Source organism: Ranitomeya variabilis, chromosome 1 (assembly GCF_051348905.1).
Source record: "Ranitomeya variabilis isolate aRanVar5 chromosome 1, aRanVar5.hap1, whole genome shotgun sequence".
Lineage (NCBI taxonomy): Eukaryota > Metazoa > Chordata > Amphibia > Anura > Dendrobatidae > Ranitomeya > Ranitomeya variabilis.
The window spans coordinates 16,482,920-16,509,860 of NC_135232.1; the positions used below are offsets into that span (position 1 = coordinate 16,482,920).

Sequence of the window (26,941 nt, forward strand, 5' to 3'; positions counted from 1 at the left end):
AGGGGGCTCATGGGGAAGTACCCTTGGTTTCCATTGCTTCATCTACTCCCTCTGAAATTCCGGCATTTTTGTCTGATTTTTGTGATGTTTTTGAGGAGCCTAAACTTAGTTCTCTCCCCCCTCACAGGGATTGTGATTGTGCTATAGACTTGATTCCTGGCAGCAAGTTTCCCAAGGGTCGTTTGTTCAATCTGTCTGTGCCTGAGCATGCTGCTATGCGAGAGTATATTAAGGAGTCCTGGGAAAAGGGACATATTCGTCCATCTTCATCCCCTTTAGGAGCAGGTGTTTTTTTCGTGGGTAAAAAAGATGGCTCCCTGAGGCCCTGTATTGATTATCGCCTGTTGAATAAGATTACAGTCAAATACCAGTATCCTTTGCCACTATTGACTGATTTATTTGCTCGTATTAAAGGGGCAAAGTGTTTCTCTAAGATTGATCTTCGGGGTGCGTATAATTTGGTGCGGATTAAGCAGGGAGATGAGTGGAAAACTGCATTTAATACGCCCGAGGGCCATTTTGAGTATTTGGTAATGCCTTTTGGTCTTTCTAATGCTCCTTCAGTCTTTCAGTCCTTTATGCACGATATTTTCCGTAAATACCTGGATAAATTTATGATTGTGTATTTGGATGATATTTTGATTTTTTCGGATGACTGGGAGTCGCATGTTCAACAGGTTAGGAAGGTTTTTCAGGTTTTGCGGGCCAATTCTTTGTTTGTAAAGGGTTCAAAGTGTATTTTTGGGGTTCAGAAGATCTCCTTTTTGGGGTATATTTTTTCCCCTTCTTCTGTTGAGATGGATCCTGTCAAGGTTCGGGCTATTTGTGATTGGACGCAGCCTACTTCCCTGAAGAGCCTTCAGAAGTTCTTGGGCTTTGCTAATTTCTATCGTCGATTTATAACTGGGTTTTCAAGTGTTGCTAAACCTCTGACTGATTTGACTAAGAAGGGTGCTGATGTTGCCAATTGGTCCTCTGCGGCTGTGGAGGCCTTTCGGGAGCTTAAGCGCCGCTTTTCTTCCGCCCCTGTGTTGCGCCAGCCTGATGTTTCGCTCCCTTTTCAGGTCAAGGTTGATGCTTCCGAGATTGGAGCGGGGGCGGGAGCGGGGGCGGTTTTGTCGCAGAGAAGTCCCGATTGCTCAGTGATGAGACCATGTGCATTCTTCTCTCAAAAGTTTTCGCCCGCCGAGCGAAATTATGATGTCGGTAATCGGGAGCTCTTGGCTATGAAGTGGGCATTTGAGGAGTGGCGTCATTGGCTTGAGGGTGCTAGACATCAGGTGGTGGTCTTGACTGATCACAAGAATCTGATTTACCTTGAGTCTGCCAGGCGTCTGAATCCTAGACAGGCGCGCTGGTCGTTGTTTTTTTCTTGGTTTAATTTTGTGGTTTCATACTTGCCGGGTTCTAAAAATGTGAAGGCAGATGCCCTTTCTAGGAGTTTTGAGCCTGACTCCTCTGGTGATTCTGAGCCTACGGGTATCCTTAAGGATGGGGTGATTTTGTCTGCTGTCTCCCCAGACTTGCGACGTGCTTTGCAGGAGTTTCAGACTGATAGGCCTGATCGTTGTCCGCCTGGGAGACTGTTTGTTCCAGATGAGTGGACCAGTAGAGTCATCTCGGAGGTTCATTCTTCTGTGTTGGCAGGTCACCCTGGAATTTTTGGTACCAGAGATTTGGTGGCCAGGTCCTTCTGGTGGCCTTCCCTGTCTCGGGATGTGCGTGCCTTTGTACAGTCTTGTGATGTTTGTGCTCGGGCCAAGCCTTGCTGTTCTCGGGCTAGTGGATTGTTGTTGTCCTTGCCTATTCCGAAGAGGCCGTGGACGCACATCTCTATGGACTTTATCTCGGACCTCCCGGTTTCTCAGAAAATGTCCGTCATTTGGGTGGTGTGTGACCGTTTTTCTAAGATGGTTCATTTGGTACCCTTGCCCAAATTGCCTTCTTCATCTGAGTTGGTTCCTTTATTTTTTCAGAATGTGGTTCGTTTACATGGTATCCCGGAAAACATCGTTTCTGACAGGGGGTCTCAATTTGTGTCTAGGTTCTGGCGAGCGTTCTGTGCCAGGATGGGTATTGATTTGTCTTTTTCGTCTGCATTCCATCCTCAGACTAATGGCCAGACGGAGCGAACTAATCAGACCTTGGAGACTTATTTGAGGTGTTTTGTGTCTGCTGATCAGGATGATTGGGTCGCCTTTTTGCCGTTGGCAGAGTTTGCCCTCAATAATCGGGCCAGTTCTGCCACTCTGGTTTCTCCTTTCTTTTGCAATTCAGGGTTTCACCCTCGTTTTTCATCTGGCCAGGTGGAATCTTCGGATTGCCCTGGAGTGGACACGGTGGTGGATAGACTACACCGGATTTGGAGTCATGTGGTGGACAATTTGAAGTTGTCTCAGGAGAAGACTCAGCAGTTTGCTAATCGTCATCGTCGTGTGGGTCATCATCTCCGCGTGGGGGACTTGGTGTGGTTATCTTCTCGTTTTGTCCCTATGAAGGTCTCTTCTCCTAAGTTTAAACCTCGGTTCATAGGTCCTTATAAGATTTTGGAGATTCTTAATCCTGTATCTTTTCGTTTGGACCTACCAGCATCTTTCACCATTCATAATGTCTTCCATCGGTCGTTGTTGCGGAGGTACGAGGTACCGGTTGTTCCTTCTGTTGAGCCTCCTGCTCCTGTGCTGGTGGAGGGTGAGTTGGAGTATGTTGTGGAGAAGATTTTGGACTCTCGCGTTTCCAGACGGAGACTTCAATATTTGGTTAAATGGAAGGGATACGGTCAGGAGGATAATTCTTGGGTGACTGCCTCCGATGTTCATGCCTCTGATTTGGTTCGCGCCTTTCATAGGGCGCATCCAGATCGCCCTGGTGGTTCTCATGAGGGTTCGGTGCCCCCTCCTTAAGGGGGGGGTACTGTTGTGAATTCTGTTTTTGGGCTCCCTCTGGTGGTTACTGGTGGTACTGGCTGACTTTTGTCTTGCACCTGTTTCCATCTGGAAACTGGGAGTTTCCTATTTAGTCTGGCTTCTCAGTCATTCTAGTGCCGGCAATCAATGTTACCAGAGCACCTCTGTTGCTTGCTACCTGCTCCAAGTCTGCAATTCAGCTAAGTTGGATCTTTGGCATTTTTTGTGTTTGTTTGTCCAGCATGCATTTATATTTCTCTTGCTGCTGGAAGCTCTAGTGATCTGAAATTACTACTCCGGTGTCATGAGTTGATAACGGAGTTAAAGTAATTTCAGGATGGCTGTTTAGGGTTTTGAGGTGACCGCGAAGTCCTCTTTTGTATTTTCTGCTATCTAGTCAGAGGGCCTCTCTTTGCTGAATCTATATTCATACTGCGTACATGTTTTCCTCTTACCTAACCGTTATTATATGTGGGGGGCTACTATCACTTTTGGGGTTTCCCTGGAGGCAAGCCAGGTCTGTGTATTCCTCTACTAGGGGGAGCTAGATCTCCGGCTGGCGCGAGGTGTCTAGGGATAATCGTAGGCACACCCCCTGGCTACTATTAGTTGCGTGTTAGGTTCAGCGTCGCGGTCATCTGAGATTCCATCATTCCTAGAGCTAGTCCGTTTTTGCCTGAGTCCCTGCCATTGGGAACCATGACAGTCTTCCTCATTATTTAGGCTGTAATAGCCATATGGTCACTGACCAGTAATAATAATCTTGATGATGGTGATATATTAGCTTACTAATAATGTGGTCCTCCCTATTTAGGACTGTACAGCATGAATGTAATTTAGTGCACTGTCACTTTATATTATATATTTAAGCATTGGCTTTTTTGGTCCTGTGAGATCATTTTCTTTCCATGTCATTGTTCCTGGGGCAACACTTTGTTTTTTTTGTGCACCCTTAACTGCAGTCAATTGCTCTGTTTTCAAATAACTATTCTGAGATTTAGATTCTTATTATGTGTCATCATTGATTTGAAGTAAAAATGTATTTTTTATGATACTCCATTTTTTTGTGGTTACTAGTGATGAGCGAGCACTAAAATGCTCGGGTGCTCAATGCTCAGGTCGAGCAGATTGGAATACTCGGGTACTCGACCCGAGCAACGAGCCCAATGTAAGTCTATGGGAGACCCGAGTATTTTTACCGCGATCCCCCCTGGGGGTCCTTTTAAGGTCTAAAAACATCTGAAAATGATGGAAACACTGCAGGAATGACACAGGGACATCATGGGGATCGCCCCTGGAAGCATTCCTGACTCCTAGGTCACAGCTGTAAGCAATGTTGTCAGAGTTTCACGCCATTTTACAGGCGCACCAAAAAACATACAAAAACGAAACCAAAATGGATTTTGCTGGGAAATATGTTAAGGTACCGTATTTTTCGGACTACAAAATGCACTTTTTCCCCCCCAAAAAAGGGGGGAAAATAGGGGGTGCGTCTAATAGTCGTAATGCAGGCTTACCCGCAGTGGTGTGGTGGTGGCGGCAGAGGTGCGATATGGCGTGCGCAGGGTCCCTTCCACATGTGAGGTCGTCCGCAGCGGCCCGGAATGCAATGTGAACGGCAGAGCCGGGTTGATCACCGGTTTATCGGTGGCGGCGGCCATCTTCCTGAGGCTGCGCTTGCGCAGATGGAGTGCTCTGCTTCCCGAGGCTTCAGGAAAATGGCCGCCGCAATCTCCATCTGCGCACGCGCGGCCTCCCGCGGCCATTTTCCTGAGCCCCGGGAAGCAGAGCACTCCATCTGCGCACGCGCGGCCTCGGGAAGATGGCCGTCGCCACCGATAAACCGGTGATTAACCCGGCTCTGCTGGTCACATTGCATTCCGGGCTGCTGTGGACGACCTCACCTGTGGACGACCTCACCTGTGGAAAGGACCCTGCGCACACCATACCGCTCATTATCCCTGCACCTCGGCCGTCGCCACACCACTGCTGCAACCCCCCCATGGTCACCAGGCCGTGGCGTCGCCCACCTACACAGGAAGGGACCCTGCTCATGTGCACGTGCAGCGCCCCAGAGTCCTGGTCGTTGCAGTACTGTCGCTCCGCCGCTAAGGGGAGTGATGGTACGTCTGATGGCACTAAAGGAGTTCACCTGACCAGGTATCACAGTCACACATTACACTTCACACTCCGGCCACCAGGGGGAGCAAAAGGTTCTATGTATTAGGCCACTCCTCACACACTGGTAAAACTGGGGGCCGGATAGGAAGTTAGAGAGAAGCTGACTGAGTTTTGCCCAGGTAACATCTAGTGAGAGGAGAGCGTTACTTGGGAAGATTCAGGGGGGTCCCTGTCAGGTGTGGGATCCTAACAGTGGCCTAGCGAAAAGGACAGATCGTTACGGAGCCGCGTCTGCACTTCATTGCGGCGGCATCTTAAGAAAGGACACGAAGCGAAGGATATTGTGGAGAAGTGAGAAACGAGATCACAGCACAAAGGCGATAGAACCAGAAGGAGTCGTACCCCGAGATCGGCAACATCCTACTGAGGCGCGTAGCCGGCGGTCGGAACGCCAAGGAAGTAATAGGCTCTACGCATTACTTTGAACTATGGCAGGGCAGGTAACTCTAGGTTGGCTGTCTCACCTTTTCACCTAATGAAGACAACAGAGGCAATTGTGGGAGAGGGGCGTCTCTAGGGTCCCTATAAAATAACTCCAGGCCTACCCCGTCATACGGGTGCGTCCTATCCATATCATCTGGGGGACGGAGAGAATGAACAGAAACATACACGACAGTTGTGAGGACTATCCCGTGGTACTCAGCAGGGAAGTACTACAACACCCAGGCGCTAGTAGGAAGGCTACTGATTTCCACCTGCAAAGGGAACTCTGGATGTGCCTTCGGACCGGACGGTCTCAGACAGCCCTGTTAGCAGTGCTCTGGATTGTGGATGCCGAAGCCTTCAGTAAAAGGTAAAGAGACTGCAACCCTGTGTCCTCGTTATTTACTGCGACCTACACCATCACCTATATCTTTAATTGGGCGCCCCTTAGCAGGGCCACGGACCGGGTCGGGCCACCGTGACATCCCCAGAACCGAGAGACCCGGTACTGGGTACCCCGCTGCCCTGCGTCTGGGGGCCGCTCCACACCCCGTACCGCATCACCCCACCTCTGCCGACACCATGCCTCCTGTGACCCTGCTCTGCCACCGCCAGCCCTCAGGTAAGATACTGTAAATTCGGAAGGACGGACCCCCATCTTATAAAAAAAATATTTTTTTCGGCAATTTTCACCCCAAATTTGGTGTGCGTCTTATGGTCCGGTGCATCTTATAGTCCGAAAAATACGGTACATCCTTTCCATGCTAATGACTTGTATATAAGGCAAAATAATTAACCCCAGACCAAAATGTTCCTCCACCACTTGGGCTATGTTCACACTCAGCGTTTTTGATGCGTTTTTCAATTTTAACATTGCTTTCAACCACTAAAAATGCATTCACTGGGAAATGTCATTGTAACATGTAACCCCCCTAGCTGGCCAAGTGGTGTGACTCATAAGCAGACCCATCTTTTTTCATTTATGAAGGAGGGACTCTTAAAGTCACAGAGCCTATTTTTACTGGTGCATCAGGCAGCATTAATCTTCTTAAAGGGCCATTATTAAACAGTGGGTCTCCTATGCTGTTATTGCCTATGCAGTGGCTGGGCTGCCAAGAATTACGACGCACCCCAATACCCCTTTCACAAGACGTACAGGAAGGCCTCCTGAAAAAAAGTTGCATTGAATGCAAGGCCTGCCCTGCTATCAAGTCATATGCACCCCAATAAGCCTTTGAACCCAGGTACTGGATGGCCACAGGAAAACCAAGTTCACATTCTTCAGTTGGTTCTGTCATACTGTTTCCTTATGCATTGAATGCAAGGGCCGCGTTGACCCAAATTTGCACGCACCCCAATCCCCCTTGGGTGAATCATGCAGGAGGGCCTCATAAAAAAACTGTCCCATTACAAAGGAGCCGGTCTCCTAGACTCATAATGCCCATACGCTACGTGCATGGGCTGGCAAACATTTCCCCATGGTGGGTACATTTAAAAAAAATATTTTATAGGCATCCTAGACTCCCGTGACGTGCCTGAGCATGGGCAATGTGATATTGAGGACAAGATCCGGCAGGTGAATGGTAAATATAGCAGGAAATGGCCTTTGATTGCATACCGAAGGGCGGATATAAAAGGAGGTGTAGTGTGGGCTGAAGGTGGCAGCCTCATCATGTGGATAACTCTCCACTGCCTTGCTATCGTATATCAGTCTCTCCTGATGATCCTGTTTATAAGGGGAAACGCGTCGAGAGCTGATGTGAGAGTCTAATTCACCATGGCCTTCAGTCGCTTGGATGATGTACCACACGTAGACAGATAAGTAATAAAACGCCATAAGGACTGATTCAGTCTGGGAGATATTATCTGTTAGTATATAACTTGGAATTGACATTGTGGCATCCTTGCGTGGTCATTTAAACTTTTCCCTTAAGAAATATCCGTCATTCACTTATGTGAGAGCTAACTATCCTGTACATTAGCACTTTAATAGTCTGTGACTTTGGTTTGCTTCCTGTATATACTATGTTGTATCTGTTAATAATTATGTATGGTGAGGAATCATCATCTCTCTGAGGAAATCTCTGTCATTTATCTATGTGAGAGCCGATGACTATATACAGTGGTATTTGAATAATGTGTGACATGTATATTTATCGACTATATTTTGTATCTGGTCATATATTGGTTTGGTGGTAAATAACCTTGAGATATCAGTAAATTATCTTGTGTCCCTGGTCCTAGGTTACTATACCAGTATGGTGGCAATCATCCCCTGCGTTTGTTATGAATGATCTGCACCTGTCTGAACTACTTCCTTTTCTTACATCATTTTTCATTTCTATTTTTTTTTATAATATATTAACATACTGTGTACATATATCAGATACAGGCCATCTGTCCCTCTTTTTCTGACTGTATGTCTTATAGGGTCGGATAGGAGCGGAGGGATAGCCAACGCATGAGCGGGGGCGCCAGTTCTCGTAATCTTAGGGTGCCAACCTCCGCATCTAGGTAGGTGTTCAGACAGATGCACATGTAGGGTTGTATCACTCATTTCTGCACTTCGGCTGAGTGAGAACGTGGTGTTTGGAACACTACCTAAGGCTACTACTAGGATGTGTCTTTAGCATCGAGAAGTAGCTCTCTACGGTAGCTAGTACCCAAGGCTATAGGGCTATAGTTTTAGAGGCTAGGTGTTTGTAGGGGCTATACTCTGCATGACATTGTACAAGCAGAGATCTGTTTATCAGCAAAAAAATACTGGCATTATATATAGCCCTAGGAGGTTAATTAGGTATCATCTTCTAAGATTTCCTAGGGTGGTTATTAGTCGTCTATTTCACATTTTTTAGATTTTTCTTTTGTTTGTGCGCACCTTTTCACCTTCACTGAGTGGGTGTTTAGGTGGTTTTATGAAAAACTTAATAAAAGTTTAGAAAGGGTTTTTGTTAGTAAGCCATTGTTTTGGACCCTGTAATATATCATATACATATAAGACTGTTTCAAGTTGATTAAATGGCTGGGTTTTTATCTGGACCCATTAATACAGAACAGTGGGTGGAGGAGGCAAATCAGGCCTTCTCCACAGAGACCAATCCGTCAGGAGTTAGTGGTTCTATATCCATAAAAAATCTATTTAAACATCTATATGCGGGGTATAAAAATAATGTAAAATCTTTTTGGGAGATCAAGGCCCTTGAGGACTATTTAAAAAATAACGATGTCCCTAATGGTCTTATAATTATTATTTTTCCATCACCTAGACTAGCAAACCCTCAACTTCTGCAAACGTGGCAAAGAGAATCTATTGCTTCATCTTGTAGGTTCATGAAAATTCGACTTGAGGAGGAAAAAAATTCAACTTTGAACGAACAGGAAAAATTCTCAGTAAATTGATTGAAAAAACTTTACTACACAAATCAGATCCAGAATTTAATAGAAGGGAGGGGATCCTCCAATCCTCCATTTAGAAATTTCAAGCCGCAATAAAGGACAGAAAACACAATCAGTTTTTGAGAGACTATAACGAGTTCAAAAATAATAAGGCTTACAATTTTTTTAACCACACAACAAAGGGTCCGCACAGATATATCTTCATCTGAGACGGACAACTCAGATAGAGATCTAACTCTAGAGGAAGATGGAGACAGAGGGGCAGAGAACGAGGCAGGGGATACAGACACAGGTGGCAGGGTCGAGATTCGCCTATGACTACAGCCACGGTGATCTCGACAGAGACACCTATTCAGACAAATGCTCAAACAACGGAAGTAAATACTATATCACATCAATCATCCTCAATGTCTTAGCCTTCCTCCTCCTCGTCCTCTTTTTTTTTCGAGCAAAAGGCCCCACTCGGATACCAGCTGAGGAACAGAGTGAACTAAGAAGGCCAGAATCAGGACAGGTAGTCAATCTCAGCAGTTATACCTTGTCATCAAGTGAATATGATGTTTTATGTAGGGGTCTGTCTTTTGTCCCCACGACGACATATAATTCATTTAGCTGGGGTAAAGATATCAATTTATTTGCACGCAAATTAAAGTGGCATAAATTCCATCTTCAAAAGGATAGAGAACAGTGTGCCAATTTAGGTATCTATGTAGATGACCTACCGACAGCGAATGTGTTAGCGAATGTGAGAACTCACGTGATACAGGTCTAGGACCCTTCACCTCTCTGAAACGCAAAAGCTCCAGGCAGCCCCCCCTTAGGGGATTTGGATTGTATTGATATTTTTTTAAAGGTTGTTGAAGATGAACTTACCAAAATAAACCCTCTAACATCAATAGGTGGTAATTCATTGAACCTTACTGAAATAGAACAGTCATCCCTCTCTTCACTGGAAAAGAATGAGGGGATTGTGATGAAACCATCTGATAAGGGAGGCAACCTGGTGATTATGGACCATACACAATACCTTAAGTGCCTATCCCTATTAGGGTTGTGAGGAAGAAGGGAGACACAAACGCAAATAGGGTCCTATCCCACAGATAGAGTAAGAAATTTGACAGAAAACTGCTCACCTGGTATTAGGTATTCAAAGCATGTGTAGGTAATGGCTGCCGCAGATCCAAAAGTCGGTCACCGACTGCATAAAACAGAACTCTGCAAAGGAATACGTGGATTTCGTCCACGCTGCCCAAATGATGAGATTCCAGAAAGTTATTAAAGTTTGTCAGTGGTTTATTCTAATAATTTTATTTATATAGTGCCAACATATTCCGCAGCACTTAACAATTAAGCTATTTCTGTATATTTAGCTCAGAGTAAAAGTTAACACCATATAGAGAGAACACGTGCTCTATAGGACATATAATTATGGCTCTTGGGAGGGTGGGGGCTGTCACTTGGGGCCGTCATTTGGGCCTTCTTCACTCTCTACGGACTAATAATATAATAATAATAATTTTTATTTATATAGCGCCAACATATTCCGCAGCACTTTACAATAAAGCGGGGACATGTACAAACAATAAATTCAGTACGACTTAAGACAATTTAAACAGTGACATTATGAGTGAGGTCCCTGCTCGCAAGCTTACAATCTACAAGGAAATGGGGGACACAATAGGTGAAAAGTGCTTGTTATTTCAGGTCTGGCAATTATAATAAATAGGGATTTTCATATAAAGCTGCATGATCCGGTCATCAGCCAGTGTGTTTAAGTGCAATAGTCAAGTATCACGTGCAGTTATCGTGTGCATGGAGGGTGTGGAGACAGATGAATAGTAGGGTGCAGATTCAGAGTAATATTTGGAAGGAGAGAACAGGGCAAAGTTAGTTTACTGAGTAGTTGATGTGGTAGGCTTGTTTGAAGAGATGGGTTTTCAAAGCGTGCTTGAATAGGTCGGGGCTAGGTATCAGTCTGATCGTCTGGGGAAGTGCATTCCAGAGAGCTGGCGCAGCACGAGAGAAGTCTTGGAGACGGAAGTGTGAGGTTCAGATTACGGGGGATGTTAGTCTTAGGTCATTTGTAGAATGGAGGGCACGTGTAGGGCGATAGACAGAGATGAGAGAGGAGATATAAGGCGGTGCAGAACTGTGGAGAGCTTTGTGGGTGAGAGAGATGAGTTTATACTGGACCCTGTAGCGAATGGGTAGCCAGTGTAATGACTGGCACAAGATGGAGGCATCGGTGAAGCGGCTGGACAGAAATATGACCCTGGCTGCCACGTTCAAGATGGATTGGAGAGGAGAAAGTTTGGTAAGAGGGAGACCGATTAGAAGAGAGTTGCAGTAGTCCAGACGAGAATGAATAAGAGCGACAGTAAGAGTCTTAGCAGTTTCAATGGTGAGAAAAGGTCGGATTCTGGAGATGTTTTTAAGATGCAGGTGACAAGAGCGAGTGAGTGATCGGATATAGGGAGTAAAGGAAAGTTCGGTGTCGAATGTGACCCCAAGACAGCGTGCATGCTGCTTGGGAGTTATGGTTGAACCCTCCAGGGTAATTTCGATGTTGGGTAGAGTGAGGTTAGTAGAGAGGAGAAACACATGAAGTTCCGTTTTGGAGAGATTTAGTTTCAGGTAGAGGGAGGACATGATGTTAGAGACAGCAGACAGACAATCCTTGGTATTTGAATTAGGGTAGGGGTGATGTCGGGGGAAGAAGTGTATAATTGGGTGTCATCAGCATAGAGATGATACTGGAACCCAAATCTGCTGATTGTTTGTCCAATAGGGGCCGTGTATAGAGAGAAGAGGAGGGGGCCTAGGACTGAGCCCTGTGGAACCCCGATAGTAAGGGGACGAGGAGAGGAAGAGGAGCCGGCAAAACATACAGTGAAGGAGTGGTCAGAGAGGTAGGAGGAGAACCAGGAGAGGGCTGTGTCCTTGAGGCCTATGGAGTGGAGCATAGTGAGGAGGAGCTGGTGATCCAATGTGTCAAATGCGGCAGAGAGATCCAGGAGAATCAGCAGAGAGCAATGACCTTTGGATTTAGCGGTTATTAGATCATTAGAGACTTTAGTGAGGGCAGTTTCAGTGGAGTTTAAAGAGCGGAAATATATGCGTTTCAAGGTTTTTTGCAACCTCTTCTTCAGGAAATACCACATGAAACATACATAGGTGGAGCATTATATACACACAGATTTAAAAAAAAAAAACAGACACCAAGCAGTCAGATGACACATGTCAAAGTTCAAAGTTAGCAGACCATATACTGTTATTTGCATCAAAGTTCATAGTAATAAATAGAAGCTGTACTTATAATGACATGTCTATCTCTGACACGAACTCCAAAAGATATGCCGCAGCTTCCTCAAGATCCGCCGCCCGACAATTACACCACTCGGCTATACTAATAAGATCCTGCTAGCGTATCCAATGTGGAGGAGACACATGTTGAAATAAACCATTATTTAAAAAAAATTTAAATTGTGTGGATCTAAATTTTAATCAAGTAAAAATAATTATTTTATTAATAAAAAAGAGAAAATAATATATATATATATATATATATATATATATATATATATATATATATATATATATATTTTAAAAAACATTAGTCCAGCTTTTTATTCCTATTTAATGATGAATTAGAATAAAAGGAAAGGAAGGAGATTGCTCATCTGCCAAAGCTCAGTGGCCGTGTGGGAAGGACCATGTGTTCCATGTCTGCAGGATTTTGCGCATCCCAGGAGGAGCACACAGCGCCTCTTCAAATGACCCAGGGCTTTTATCAGCTCCCGCACAGAGACAAATTATACAGCGGCTAGTGCAAGCCACATAACAAAGCTTTATAAATCCCTCCAGCAGCATTTGTCCACCACCTGTGGATGGCAACTCATGTCTTTAGAACGAAGGAATGATTGGCTGTCTAAAATTATTTCAGACAGGAATATTAACAAACTTAATAAGAATATATAGATCTTAAAAATACCCAAGAAATTATTTATAAAATTATACTGGGGTCCAGGGACAGCCCGGAAAGAGGAGTTGATGCTCTGTAAAACTGTTTTTTTCTGAGTAGAGATAGTGAGAAAAAAAGGGGGTATCTGTTAAATATTAATTGAATTATTCTTATTCTCAATTCTGTACTGAGCACATTGTCTTTCGCTGACATTCCAAAAGCTATTCTTGTATATATAGCTCAGAATATAAGTTATCACCATATAGAGAGAACACGTGGTCTGTGGGACATATATATCACGTCTCTTAGGAGGTGGTGGGGGCTGTCACGTGGGGCTGTCACCTTGGACCTTCTCCCTTCATTCTCCATGGACGTCTGACTACACACAGACGGAATGAATAGCTGGTATGTGAGTTACCAATGATGACTTCAGGCTTCACACAGACAGACGGCTTTTACCATTCAGAACTTTGGGAAAGATGTGGAACAAACGCTGATAGGAACATCTGTATGTAACTATTTCACCTATTTTATGTTTTGCTGCAATGTGGTTTTTCTGTGGACAATCCAATAAACCACTATCTTTTTTATGAAAATATCATGACATTTTTCTTTAAGAGTAACCCATCTGGTAAAGAGTCCTGATTAAATAAATGTGCGAAACAAGCATATTTAACAGTATCAGGGGGAAAGAAAAAAAAAAGAACATCTAACAAGGGGTACCATTACCTAGTTGGCGTCACTGATTCAAACCGCAGCCCCGACGATTTAATCCTCTTACTGTAGAGCTCTTAAAAATTTCTAAACTTAAAAAGCTTTTTGAACATAAAGGAGTAAAATAAATATATTTAAAATGCATGAAAATACTTCCCTTATGAAACATAAAAAAAGATCTTTTGCACCAATTAACCCATCATGTATTCCTGGTGGAATTCTTAAAAAACTCCCATAGAAAAAAAAATATATTAAATATTAAAGACACCCATACTTATAAAAAATAATAAACAGTATCAATAAATACATATATCCACCTCTATTAATAAATTAAATAAAAGCATCTGTGATCTCCTTAAGACCCTGTGGTTTGAGGCTTCTTAATTTGTAGATCCAATACACCTCTTTCCTGTTTAGTTTTGTAATCCTATTTGGAAAGTGATATGATCAATAGGAATAATTTTTAACTTACTATAATCTTTATTATGAACTAAGGTATAATGTCTCGAAAGACCGTGGGTAAGAAGACCTTTTTTTATGTTATGTCTGTGGGAATTCAGACGTTGATGAAGTTGTTGTGTAGTTCTTCCTACATATTGCTTTCCGCAGGGGCATTCAATCATATAAATAACAAATTCAGAATTACAGTTTAGGAAGTAGGGTATATTGAATTTTTCTTTAGTGGAGAAGCAGATAATATCCATCGTCTTATGTCCAATACTCTGGCAGCATAAACAGTTATTAGCTCCACATTTAAAAGCCCCTTTAATAGTGTTTGACATAGGCCCCTCATGGCTGTTGATTACTGGCTTGAGGCGACTAGGTGCTGCGTATGATGCTCCTGATAGTTGGTGCTCTCCAGTACGTTATCCCAGGATTTCTTGGGAGGATTTTACTGAGGACAGGGTCATCAAGTAGGATGTACCAATGTACCTTGCGAATTTCCTCCTGTTGATTGCTATATTGAGTTATAAAATTCATACAAAATTTACTATTTTTAACATTATTCTCTAAGAGCGCTGTCTGTTCCAATTTCAAAGAATTTTTATAGGCATATTTTACCAAATGTGAGAGATATTTCTGGGTTAAAAATTTTTTTGTGAGAGTAGCAGACTGATGTTTAAAATCAGTATCAGTGGTACAGTTCCTTCTGATACGGCGAAATTGATTTTTCGGGATATTTTTCAGCCATTTAGCATAGTGCCCACTACTGAAGTGGATATAGCTATTAGAGTTTACTTTCTTAAAAAAGGTTTTGCTACAGATCTTGTTATTTTCTACGAAAAGAGTGACATCTAAAAAGTTAATACTAAAAACATCATAAAAGGCCGTAAAAGAGATACCCCAGTTGTTATTATTCATTTGTTGATAAAATCATTGATATTGTTTTCTGTATTGTCCCAAATAAAAATTAAGTCATCAATAAATCTCTTATAAAATACAATATTTTTTTGACAAATTTCATTAAAAACAAATATTTCATCAAAAAACCCATGAAAAGATTTGCAAACATAGGTGCTACTTTCGAGCCCATTGCAGTCCCATATGTTTGATGGTAAAACTCATTTTCAAACGTAAAATAATTATTCTTTAAGATAAATTCTAGCCCTTTGGCTAAAAAGTTTTTTTGTAAAATAGAGAGTCTCTCATCAAATGTAAGAAAGTGCTGAAAACACAGTAGTCCCACATCATGTGGGATATTGGAATATAGTGACGCAACGTCCATGGTTAAAAAGACATAACTGGTTTTCCAAGGGATATTTTGTAGGAGCGCCAGTAGATGAGAGGACTCTCGAAGATGACTCTTGAGGTTAAAAACATGTATTAGCATGGTTCTGTCAATGTATTGTGCCAAATTTGAAGTTAATGAGTTTATTCCGGCAATAATTGGTCTGCCTGGGGGTTTTGCATGTTTTTCTGTATTTTTGGAAAAAAGGTCGAAAAATGGGACACTAGGGTTTTTTACGCTTAAAAAATTGCTTTCTTTTTTATTAAAAATATCCAACTCAAAATTTTTTAAAATAAATTCCTTGTATTTAGTTATAGACGAGGCGTATTCTTTAATAGAGCTTTTTTTTATAATAATTATCATCAGAAAGAATCCTCATAGCTTCATTAATATAATCCTCACGATTTTGTATCACTATTCCTCCACCTTTGTCGGCTGATCTGATTACAATATTTTTATTAGAGGCCAGGGATTTCATTGCCAGTTTTTCAGCCGAACTTAAATTAAGTTTTTTTTAACCACTATTGATTGCAGTTTTTTTTTCATTGTAATTTTTTCTAGTTGTTTTAACTAGACACTGATATGATGACCTTTATCTTCTACAGGATAAAAATTTGATTTAGCCGGAACATCTAAATGAAAAAGATTATCTATTTCAGATCTAGTTTAATATTCTTATTTTCCTTTAATAAAAAATGTCTTTTGAGAGTCAATTTTCTCACAAAGGTTTGTAAGTCCAAAAAAAGCTCAAATTCTTTGGAGTTATTAGTTGGGCAGAAGGATAAACCTTTACACAATAATGAACTTTTATCTTCCGTTAAAGCATGATCAGACAGGTTAAAAATGCTGGATTTTGCCTTTCCTTCCATAGAAGTGGATTATTTACGAGGAAGCTGTTTTCCCTTTTTTTAATTTTTGTTTCTCCCTCCTCTGGAACCTCTGTGACGCTTTTTCTTTTGCACGTTCTTGGAAGAAAAAACTGATTTGTTTGGGAATTTCTGAAATCCCTGGGTAAAAAAGGAACGGTTCCAGTGCTGGACATTTTAGTTGTCAACTAAACAGGTGTTATTAGGTTGAGATGAAATTGACATACATGGTGTAGTGTCGTGGACTGAAAGATCTAACAATGATATAGGGATAGAGTCTGAAAAATCTGTAGGGGAATTATTTTTATCAGATTGGGAGGGTTTATTAATCATATTCATGTCGGGAGTATTTTTATATTTTTTTTTTATTCTTTTCTTCAATGAGTTTATTAATTTGCAGTCTAGTATTTTTGAGATGTTTTCTAGCTTCGGATAAAGTCTGGGAGTGATTTGAAATATCTTCCTTAGTAGTCCTTGGGGATGCTTTGGGAGTACTCATATTGATATCCATTGTTTGTTTAATGACCATAATTTTTTTCATTAGTTACTTCACTGTTAGGAGTAATTTCATTGGCAATATTCAGCTCTTTGGTTTTCTCAATGTTTTTTTTATATAATCATCTCTATCTCTCTGAAGTTTTTTAAATTTTCTCAAAATCGTTTCATTTTCAAGCTGCATAATAAAGGTGGTTACATTTGAATTTATTTTCTCAAATTTAGGATGTGAAAGAACAGGTGTTAGGTCTTCAGACATGCTTAATTTTAGTAGTAGCAATATCGCACAATTGTGTTCATTTTTTTTTATACAAAAATATTTAGAATTGAGAGTCCTCAGTGGTTGATACCTTTTGATGGCTAACTGAAAAGATGGTAACAAATTGCAAGCTTTCGAGACTACACAGGTCTCTTCGTCAGGCATAGACGAAAAGAAATTCTGGAGAATCACATATTTATACACAACACAGCACAGAACTGTCATTATGGGAGAGTGATAAGTGATAAACAGTTGTGTCCATAAATATTGGAAAGTTCCTAGATTAGGAGTGAATGTTTTGTTGTCCTCTGATTGGGGTCTGGTTCTCTTATGATGACCCCACATGGTCTGAGGAGCAAATTCCTTAGTTGTAAAAAGACATAAATCCATGCGACACATTCATTCCTGCACTGAGAGTGTCAAAGGTCATCATCAAGTTGCCAAAAACCTTAAAACGCGTAGAATAAACCACTGACAAACTTTAATAACTTTCTGGAATCTCATCATTTGGGCAGCGTGGATGAAATCCACGTATTCTTTTGCAGAGTTCTGTTTTATGCAGTCGGTGACCGACTTGTGGATCTGCGGCAGCCATTACCTACACATGCTTTGAATACCTAATACCAGGTGAGCAGTTTTCTATGGGATAGGACCCTATTTGTGCTTGTGTCTCCCTTCTCCCTCACAATACTAGTTGTTCACTGGCGGGATCCTTGGAAATCCTCCTGGCTTTGAGATCTATCAGCAGCAGAGGGTCCGTTCCACTTTCAGCTTTTCCACCAACATGGATTACTTTCTGAATCGGCTAGCATCCAGAGAACGCTTGATTAACCAAACAATTTTTGTTATTGAGCCGACCACCACTATTGAGGTAAATCAACATTTTTCAGAGGATAAAAAAATCAACATTTTTCAGAGGATGAAACTAAAAGACTTCATAAGATTTTTTTATGACTTTAAAGAAGCACTAAGGGAAAAATTGCTTTATAATCTTGACTCTCATTTTCTTTCCATTTATCTGAGAATGTGTCACCTCTGTAGCGAGTGCTGCGTAAAATGTTAGCGCTATATAAAAATATAGTATATTATTATTACACCTTCATACTGTGCTCACCAGTAGATAGAAACATATTTAGATGTGAGAGTCCTCAGTGGTTGATACCTTTTAGGCTATGTGCACACGTTGCGGATTTTTTGTGTTTTTTCAACAGTATTCCGCTGCCAAAACGCTTACATTAAGCGTCCTATCATTTTTAATGCATTCTGCAATTTTTGTGCACGTTGTGTTTTCCCCACGATAAAAACGCATCGCGGAAAAAAAAACGCAGCATTTTCATTAATTTTGTGGATTTCCCGCTATATTATTGCATTGGGGAAGCTCTGTGAAAAAAACCAAGGAAAATCCGCAAAAAACGCACAAAAAAGCAAGAAAAACGCGTGCAGATTTCATGCGCAAATAGTCCGGATTTGCTCGGAAAAATTCTGCACACTTTCCTGAACGTGGGCCACATAGCCTTAATGACGAACTGAAAAGATGAAGACAAATCGCAGCTTTCGAGGCTCCTCCGGCCTCTTCATCAGGCAGAGAATAACATGAAGTCTTAAGAGTCACATAACTATACACAGCAGGACACCGGAATAATGCGAAAGGCGGGAAGCAGAGCGATCAGTGTGGGAGAGGGAGAGACAGCGGTGGCGGAAATATTGGAGCAGGTCATAGACAAGGAGGGTGAAGCGTCATCGTCCGGTGATCGGGGTCTGCGCCAGGGTCCTGATGCCCCCACCCAAGTCTAAAAGGCGTCAACCACAGGTCCTTCACCACCTCTCTCTTGAGCCCCGCCCCCTGATCACATGACGGTGACGTCACCACAGGTCCTTCAGCTCTCAGTGCAGCAGCTCCGTCCTGGTTGTGTGCAGCTCGTGTTCTCTGGTGTCAGCCAGCAGCAGATTTCCCGCCATTCCGGTGAGATTACAGGAGGGTTTGGTGGAGTTTTGGTGCTTGTGGTAAATCTGTGAGAGGAGAGTGTGGGGTGAGATCAGAGCTGTTCCTGTGGAGGCTCCTGCTCCATGTGAGTGCGGCTCCTCAGTGTTGGGGACGGGCAGCATTGTATGGGGGATGTGCAGCGTCTGCTCCTCATCTCACGGCCCCTCTGGCAGTGTAGTTACCACGGTGACCGTCCCCTGCTGGAGGTGTGGTTACCACGGTGACCGTCCTCCGCCTACGAGGCTGATAATGAGCGGTCAGATCGGCGGAGGAGGCCGCGGTGGAGTTTTGTGGCTTTTCCTCCTGATAAATGTTGATATTTGGCAGAATTTAGTGATTGTCGTTCTCTCGTCCCCTGTGATTTCCATCTTCTCCTCCATCATGAAGACGCCGGCAGGACGAGATCCCTCCAGCTGATCCAGTGCTCATCCCTCCTCCTCCTGAATGACCCCGAGGATGGACGAGGACAGGGATGAGACCACCAGAAGATTATTCCACTTGGCCCTGGAGATCGTCTCCCTGCTGAGCGGAGAGGTAACTCCTCTACATTTCTATCAGCTTTGTGTTCTGTGACAAGTCCGACATCGGGAGGAGGAAATCCAGAATAGAGAGAAGGATTCTTTCCTGTAAGAGCAGTGATTGTGTGGAGCTCTCTGCCCGGAGGAGTTGTCATGGGGATTCCCTATAAGAGCTGTAGAGGGGCCGGGATGTCTGTCCGGAGGGGAATAATATTCCCAGTTATGGCCCCAGATTACTGGAGACGGTTATTGATCCCGGGATTTCTACTGATTGTCAGATCTGGAGTCGGGAAGGAATCTTCTCCCTAAGTGTCTCTCTCCATACACAGGATTACACAATAGTGAGGAAGACACCGGGGGACGGTGTGACTCCCATCATCCATCTCCAGGAGTCAGGAGGGCGGAGCCCGGGCCCCATCACAGAGCCTCCCCCGCACTCCCTGCTACATGAGAGGAACAAGAAGATCCTGGAGCTCAGCAACAAGATGATTGAGCTGCTGATCGGAGAGGTGACTGCTGGGACATTATACAGGACTGGAGGATTCTGGGTGATGAGCAGAGAGGTGACTGCTGGGACATTATACAGGACTGGAGGATTCTGGGTGATGAGCAGAGGTGACAGCTGGGACATTATACAGGACTGGAGGATTCTGGGTGATGAGCGGAGAGGTGACTGCTGGGACATTATACAGCACTGGAGGATTCTGGGTGATGAGCGGAGAGGTGACTGCTGGGACATAATACAGGACGGCACTGGAGGATTCTGGGTGATGACCGGAGAGGTGACTGCTGGGACATTATATAGGACTGGAGGATTCTGGGTGATGAGCGGAGAGGTGACTGCTGGGACATTATACAGCACTGGAGAATTCTGGGTGATGACCAGAGAGGTGACTGCTGGGACATTATACAGCACTGAAGGATTCTGGGTGATGAGCAGAGAGGTGAGTGCTGGGACATTATACAGGATGGCACTGGAGGATTCTGGGTGATTAGTGGAGAGGTGACTGCTGGGGTATTATACAGGACGGCACTGGAGGATTCTGGGTGATGACGGTGTCATTGTTGTCAGGTTCCTATAAGGAGTCAGGACGTCGCTGTCTATCTCTCCATGGAGGAGTGGGAGTATCTAGAAGGACACCAGGATCGGTACCAGGACGTGATGATGGAGGAGCTCCGGCCTCTTACACCACGAGGTGAGAAGCGAGGCTCCTTGTTGGCTCCGGTGGATGTGATGACGTCTCTCCGGCATCGTCCTATAATAGATGAGTTTTCTCCAGACTTGCTCTGGTTTTCTTTACATTTTCTCCATCTGACAACAGCTTTAATTTCCCTGATTATTTCCTTCTGATCTGTGAGTCGCGGTTTCTCCGCTGTCATCACATCTTCATCCTCGGCAGCTTCTTTCAGAATCTTTCTCCTTCCTTAGAGCATCGGTCACATTTTGTCTGCAGATGTCCCGTCCTTCTGTCCGTTCTCTCCTGTGAGTTCTTTCTGTCCCTAAGTCTGTTGTGGATTGTTACTCAGCAGAGTCGGGGTTAATTTACTGATCATTCTCCCCCTAATCCACTGTCGCTCGTCTGTCCCTCAGAATCGGTGCAGGCTCAATGTTGTCATCAGTCGTGGTCGGTGTCCGGCTCCTCCCTCTTGGCTGACACTTGTCTCCTTCCTTGGTCTTCTCCTTCCTTCTCTCTCTTCTTCTTTGTGACAAATCACTTTCTTCGTTCTGTGCACAAAGTCCTGGATAAATATCGGCACCGGACCGTCCCTCAGACCTGGAAACACGAGTCGCTGTCCTGACATAAAGATGGGACGTGGTGGAGCCGATCACGCGTCAGTCTGACATGGAGGCTTTCCATTTGTTCTCCGGCCCCCGCGTCTATTCACCACTCACTCTGCAGGCGTAGAAGCGAGAACTTTCCGTACTGGAGGAGGTTGGATCACTGCGAAAAGGACTAGGGCACCCAACCACATAAAGGGAACCTGTCATGTAAAATAACATTATTAACCTTTACACATGGGGTTAACCTGCAGGTTAATAATAGTTTGATCTTGCCCGTCTCTTGCACTGAGAGCCCCTCTGCCAGAAGGAAATTAGCTTTATTCCCTCGGCAGCGTTCGGCTTACAGCCATAGAGGTACGGTCAGTGTGGCTTCAGTGACCCCTCAGTATATAGTGAGCAGTGGCTGAATCTGCGCCGCAGCAGTGACTTACAGCCGGCTCTAATGCTGAGCCGGGTGTCTGTGACTGCCGAGAGCACGTTAACTGCCGCTCTCTATACACTGAGTGGCGACTGTAGCTGTGGCGGCCAAAGCTATGACTGAAAGCTGAACATGCACAGGACAGGGTATTATAACTTCAAGGGCTGAACGACCGCAAATTTCATGAGGTCTAATCAGAACAATGTAAGTGGGATGATGACGCAGGTTTTGGCCCCGCATGGACATCGGGCCGCACAATGCTGGTAATAATCAGTGTAAGTCTCCCGTAAAGGGTTGTTCGTTCAGAAGAATATGTATTATGGGGCTTTTTTCCAGTCACCTTCCACAACAGCAGTATCTGAGGATGTCTCCCCGCCCTAATAGGGGACAGGAAACAAAGAGGTTAAATACTCCTCCCCTTCCTGCAACCACCAGTGTTTTTCATGTCCCATATGGGGCATGAAGAGGTTCTCTGATAGTGCTGCCGTGGCTGGCGATCGGGAGCGCTGTTATCTTCCTATGCCAGGCAGTCAAGGTCGGAGGCTCCGCTCTCCTCCTCCTGTGACTGCTCCGTTTGCCGCGTGACTTGTGACCCCTATCCCGCCCTTCCTGTGCCTCCTCTTGGGGTAAAGCAGGACTGTGAAGTGCACCGGGGTCCTTCTGTGGCTCCCCAGCTCTCTCCTCCCCCCTCGCTGCTGCCGGAGGCATCCTGATCCTGCGGCAGCCATGACAGGCGTTGCTGACTTCACTCCCTACGGACCCTAGGGAGGAGGAGGAGCACTAAACTCGCTGGCGACCTCAATACATATATATTCCTGGTCTGGGGGAAGCCTCCAGGTAAGGCCCATCTGTCTATGTCCCTCTGTGACTGGTGACTGACTGACCTTAAGGACGGCGACAAACCCCTGCACTCTGCTTCTGCAGAGCCCAGCGTTCACCCTCCTACTGTAAGTAGTGGATGATGTCCCTTGCTGTCCAGTTAATTATGAAGTGACTTAGTCCACCTTTCTCTCTCGTTTTAGGGAGACAAGGTCCCTGCCCCTAGAAAGGATAAGACGCCTAGCCGCAAGTATGGTGCATGTGCGCCCAAGCTTCCCTCCACTTATAAGAAAAAGCTCTGTGTCACACTCATGCCCTGACTGGTGGGCGTGAGCTCGGGGGGGTTGTGGCCCCTCTGTGCCACAAACCAGACTACCCTGGAAGGGATGTGACTGTGACAGCTGCCTGGCTTTTCACTGGAGCCTCTGATGGTGAGGTCAGGCTTGTGCAGCAGGCTGCTGCCAGGTGCTACTCCAGGGTGGTGTCTGGCTGTGGCTGCTGATCCCACTTGGGAGACAGGAACACCAGGATTGGTGTGGGCATCAGGCAGGACTGGCAGAAGAGCATGGCTGAAACTCAGACGAGTAGGCTGGCACGGCTGAGACACAGGGCTGGCGGAGACACGGCAGAGAACACAGGGCTGGCAGGCACAGCAGAGAACACAGGGCTGGCAGAGAACACAGCTGGCAGGCACGGCAGAGAACACAGAGCTGGCAGGCATGGCAGAGAACACAGAGCTGGTTGATGTGGTGTACGAAGGAACAGGTAGGGGCCTGTTCACACTGGAGGTGCAGGTACGGATATGTAGTATGGAGGAACAGGTACGGACATGTTCACACAGGAGGTGCAGAAAAGGAAACAAGCAGAAAGGAATGAGGTATGAAGGAACAGGTTGGGACCTGTTCACATGGGAGATGCAGGTATGGAAACAAGCCAGAAGGAAAGGAGAAAGAAGGAACAGGTTGGGACCTGTTCAGACAAGAAGAGAACCGCAAGGCTGCGGATAGGAGCGGTAGAGCAGCAAGAGATAGCGCAGCAATAAAAGCTAAGCAGAGCAGAACCACAAGGAATATGGAGAGGAGCTGCAGCAAGAGATTACTGCAGCAGCTAAGCAGAGCGGAGCCACAAGGAATGTGGAGAGGAGCTGCAGCAAGAGGTTTCTGCAGCAGCAAAGCAGAGCAGAACTGCAAGGAATGCGGAGAGGAGCTGCAGCAAGAGATTACTGCAGCAGCAGAAGATAAGCAGAGTAGAAAGGAGCAGAACTGCAGGAGTGAGGAGCAGAGGTAAAGCCACAAAGATGCAGAGCAGGCAGAGCCGCAAGAGTGCGGAGCATAAGCAGACTGAGAAACACAAGGAAAGACACAACAGGGTAGGAAACCACAGACAAGGAGACCGAGATAAGACTAAGTTCAGACAAGGAAATGGAACAAGACAAGAAACAAGAAGGATATTCTGCCTCCTGGAGGGCGGACAAGATCTAGGCAAGGCAAGGAGAAAAGCCTCTAGAGAGGGAGTAATACAGAGCAAGGCCTGGCAAACTCAGAAGCTAAGCACAAACTGAGCTAACACATTGCACAGGCCCAGTCCACTGGGTGGAGCTGCACTATATACTGGAGGCCTCTTGGTAATTGGTCAGGAACAGATTAGACAGATGTGTTGTGAATTCTGTTCTTGGGTTCCCTCCGGTGGTTGTTGGTGGTATTGCAGCTGTCCCTGGCTTGCAATTCTGGTCAGGTGTCACTGCTGATTGCAGGCCTGACTGGGCTATTTAGAGCTGCTGGATTCATTAGTCAGTGCCAGTTGTCCATTGTTCTTGGAGGGATTGCATCTCTCTCTGGCTCCCATGCTCTGCTGCCAATTCAGCTAAGATAAGTGTCTTGTTTTTTGTCTCTGTGCACACATGCCGTGTGCTTGTAATTCAGTGCAATTCATTTGTGTTTTTGTCCAGCTTAGACTTTGTTTGGATTTTTTCAGTCATGCTGGATTCTCAGGAGTTGCAGATATACTTGCTATGTCTTTAGTTAGATGTAGTATATTTGTATTTTCTGCTGTGGATATTTTTAGGATTTTAATACTGACCGCTTAGAATTCTGTCCTATCCTTTTCTATTTAGCTAGAAGTGCCTCTTTTGCTAAATTCTGTTTTTCTGCCTGCGTGTGTCTTTCCTCTTATACTCACAGTCAATATCTGTGGGGGGCTGACTATCCTTTGGGGCTCTGCTCTGAGGCAAGATAGAATTCCCATTTCCACCTATAGGGGTATTTAGTCCTCCGGCTGTGTCGAGGTGTCTAGGACACGTTAGGCACACCCCACGGCTACTTCTAGTTGCGGTGTCAGCTTAGGAGTTGCGGTCAGTACAGTTACCACTTACTCCTGAGAAAGTCTCTCATGCGGCTCCTTGGTCACCGAATCATAACACAAATGCACCTGATTCCTATAAGAACCAGAGAGTTCAGGTGCCGCCTCCCTATGCACACAGCCAGGAAGCATGCAGAGAGCAGAGACAGAGAATATGGAGCTGGCAAGTAACAGAAACCGCAACATGACCTGGAGCAGTGGGTAAGATAGTGTGAGAGATGAGAGGCCATGTAGTGATGCCAGCAGAGTTGTTACACTCTGCCAACCATGCACAGATGAAGTGCTGTGTAGTGAACAGCTCTCTCTTCTGGACAGCATCAGAACCCTCATCAGACAGGAGGGTCAGTCCTCTATGGCGGCCCTGTCTCAGGCCCCGACACCACAGCCCCCTCCTCCTAAGAAAAGGAAGATGTCGAAATCCATACCTCGGGTTCAGAGGACATTTGGGAGAATGAGGGCTCTACTGCCACCCCCAAATCTGATAATAAAAAATACCATATATACTCGAGTATAAGCCGAGATTTTCAGCCCATTTTTTTGGGCTGAAAGTCCCCCTCTCGGCTTATACTCGAGTCATACCCAGGGGTCGGCAGGGGAGGGGGAGCGGGGGCTGTCTAATTATGCTCACCTGCTCCTGACGTGGTCCCTGCAGGTCCCTGACTTCCCGGCACCCCAGCTTCTTCCTGTACTGAGCGGTCACATGGTACCGCTCATTACAGTAATGAATATGCGGCTCCAACTCCGATAGGGGTGGAGCCGCATATTCATTACTTTAATGAGCGGTAACGGTGACTGCTCAGTACAGGAAGAAGCTGCGGCGCCTGGGAAGCAGGGACTGCACAGCGCAAGGAGCAGTTGAGTATTCCGGGCTCCGCTCCGTCTTCAGCGTCTTCTGCAGTGACGCTCAGGTCAGAGGGTGCGGTGACATGGTTTGTGCACGCCCTCTGCCTGAACATCAGTGCTGAAGATGGAGCGTCGCCGGAACGAAGTCAGGTGAATATTAAAAGTGCCGGGGGGCCTGAGCAACGGAGAGGTGAGTATGTGATTTTTTTTTATAGCAGCATCAGCAAATGGGGCAAGTGTCTGTATGGAGCATCTTATGGGGCCATAATCAACGTTTGTGCAGCACTATATGGGGCAAATATCTTTATGGAGTATCTTATGGGGATAATAATTAACGTTTGTGCAGCACTATATGGGGCAAATATCTTTATGGAGCATCTTATGGGGCCATAATCAACATTTGTGCAGCAATATATTGGGCAAATGTGTCTATGAGGCCATTATTACCCTTTATGCAGGATTATATGGGACATATTTTAATATGGAGCAACCTATGGGGCCATCGTAAACTTTATGGAGCATTATATGGGGCTCCTGATTCAATATGGATATTGAAAAACACTTAACCTACTGATGTCTCAATTAATTTTACTTTTATTGGTATCTATTTTTACTTTTGACATTTACCAGTAGCTGCTGCACTTCCCACCCTAGGCTTATACTCGAGTCATTAAGTTTTCCCAGTTTTTTGTGGCAAAATTAGGGGGGTCGGCTTATACTCGGGTCGGCTTATACTCGAGTATATACGGTATCTCTTCTCTTCTGAAGATATGGAAGAGCTAATTTCCATGGTGAGGGGCACCATGGGGTGGAGGAGGAGGTAGCGAGCCACTCCGTTCAGGATGATACACATTACTTGTAGCACAAAGGCTCTGGAAAAGTGACGTGGCTCCCACCAACAGAAATCCAGAAAAATCTGTGCGTCCAAATACCCCTCCTTCTGAGCCCCACAGTGTGTCTAAACCACAGTTAATATCCACATGTTTGGCATTAGTGTAGTGAGGAGAGCCCAATTAATTTACAGGGTGCGTATCTTCAGGATCACGAGCTGGGCATAATGTATGAGCACTACAATGTACGAGCACTACAGTGTACTGGGCACTATAATGTACGGGACTATAATGTAGTGTAATTTTCAAAATGGGGACAATTGAGGTGGATTCTCTTCTTCTGCCACTTAGGGGCTCTGTATATGGAGTCCGCAAACTATTCTACGAAAATTTGTACTCAAAGAGTCAAATAGCACTTCATCCCCCCGAGTCTCACCACGTGGCTAAGCAGTTCTGTA

General features: G+C 44.8%; 1 protein-coding gene across 1 annotated transcript in view; it reads left to right on the forward strand.

The window, feature by feature from the left end:
• The window catches only part of LOC143793404 (uncharacterized), a 229,410-nt gene that overhangs the window by 104,625 nt on the left and 97,844 nt on the right, over positions 1-26,941 (forward strand). Inside the window, exon 4 of the mRNA XM_077280351.1 lies at positions 20,505-20,628. Coding sequence (XP_077136466.1) covers positions 20,505-20,628 — 124 coding nt within the window. The remainder of the gene's footprint in view (positions 1-20,504; positions 20,629-26,941) is intronic.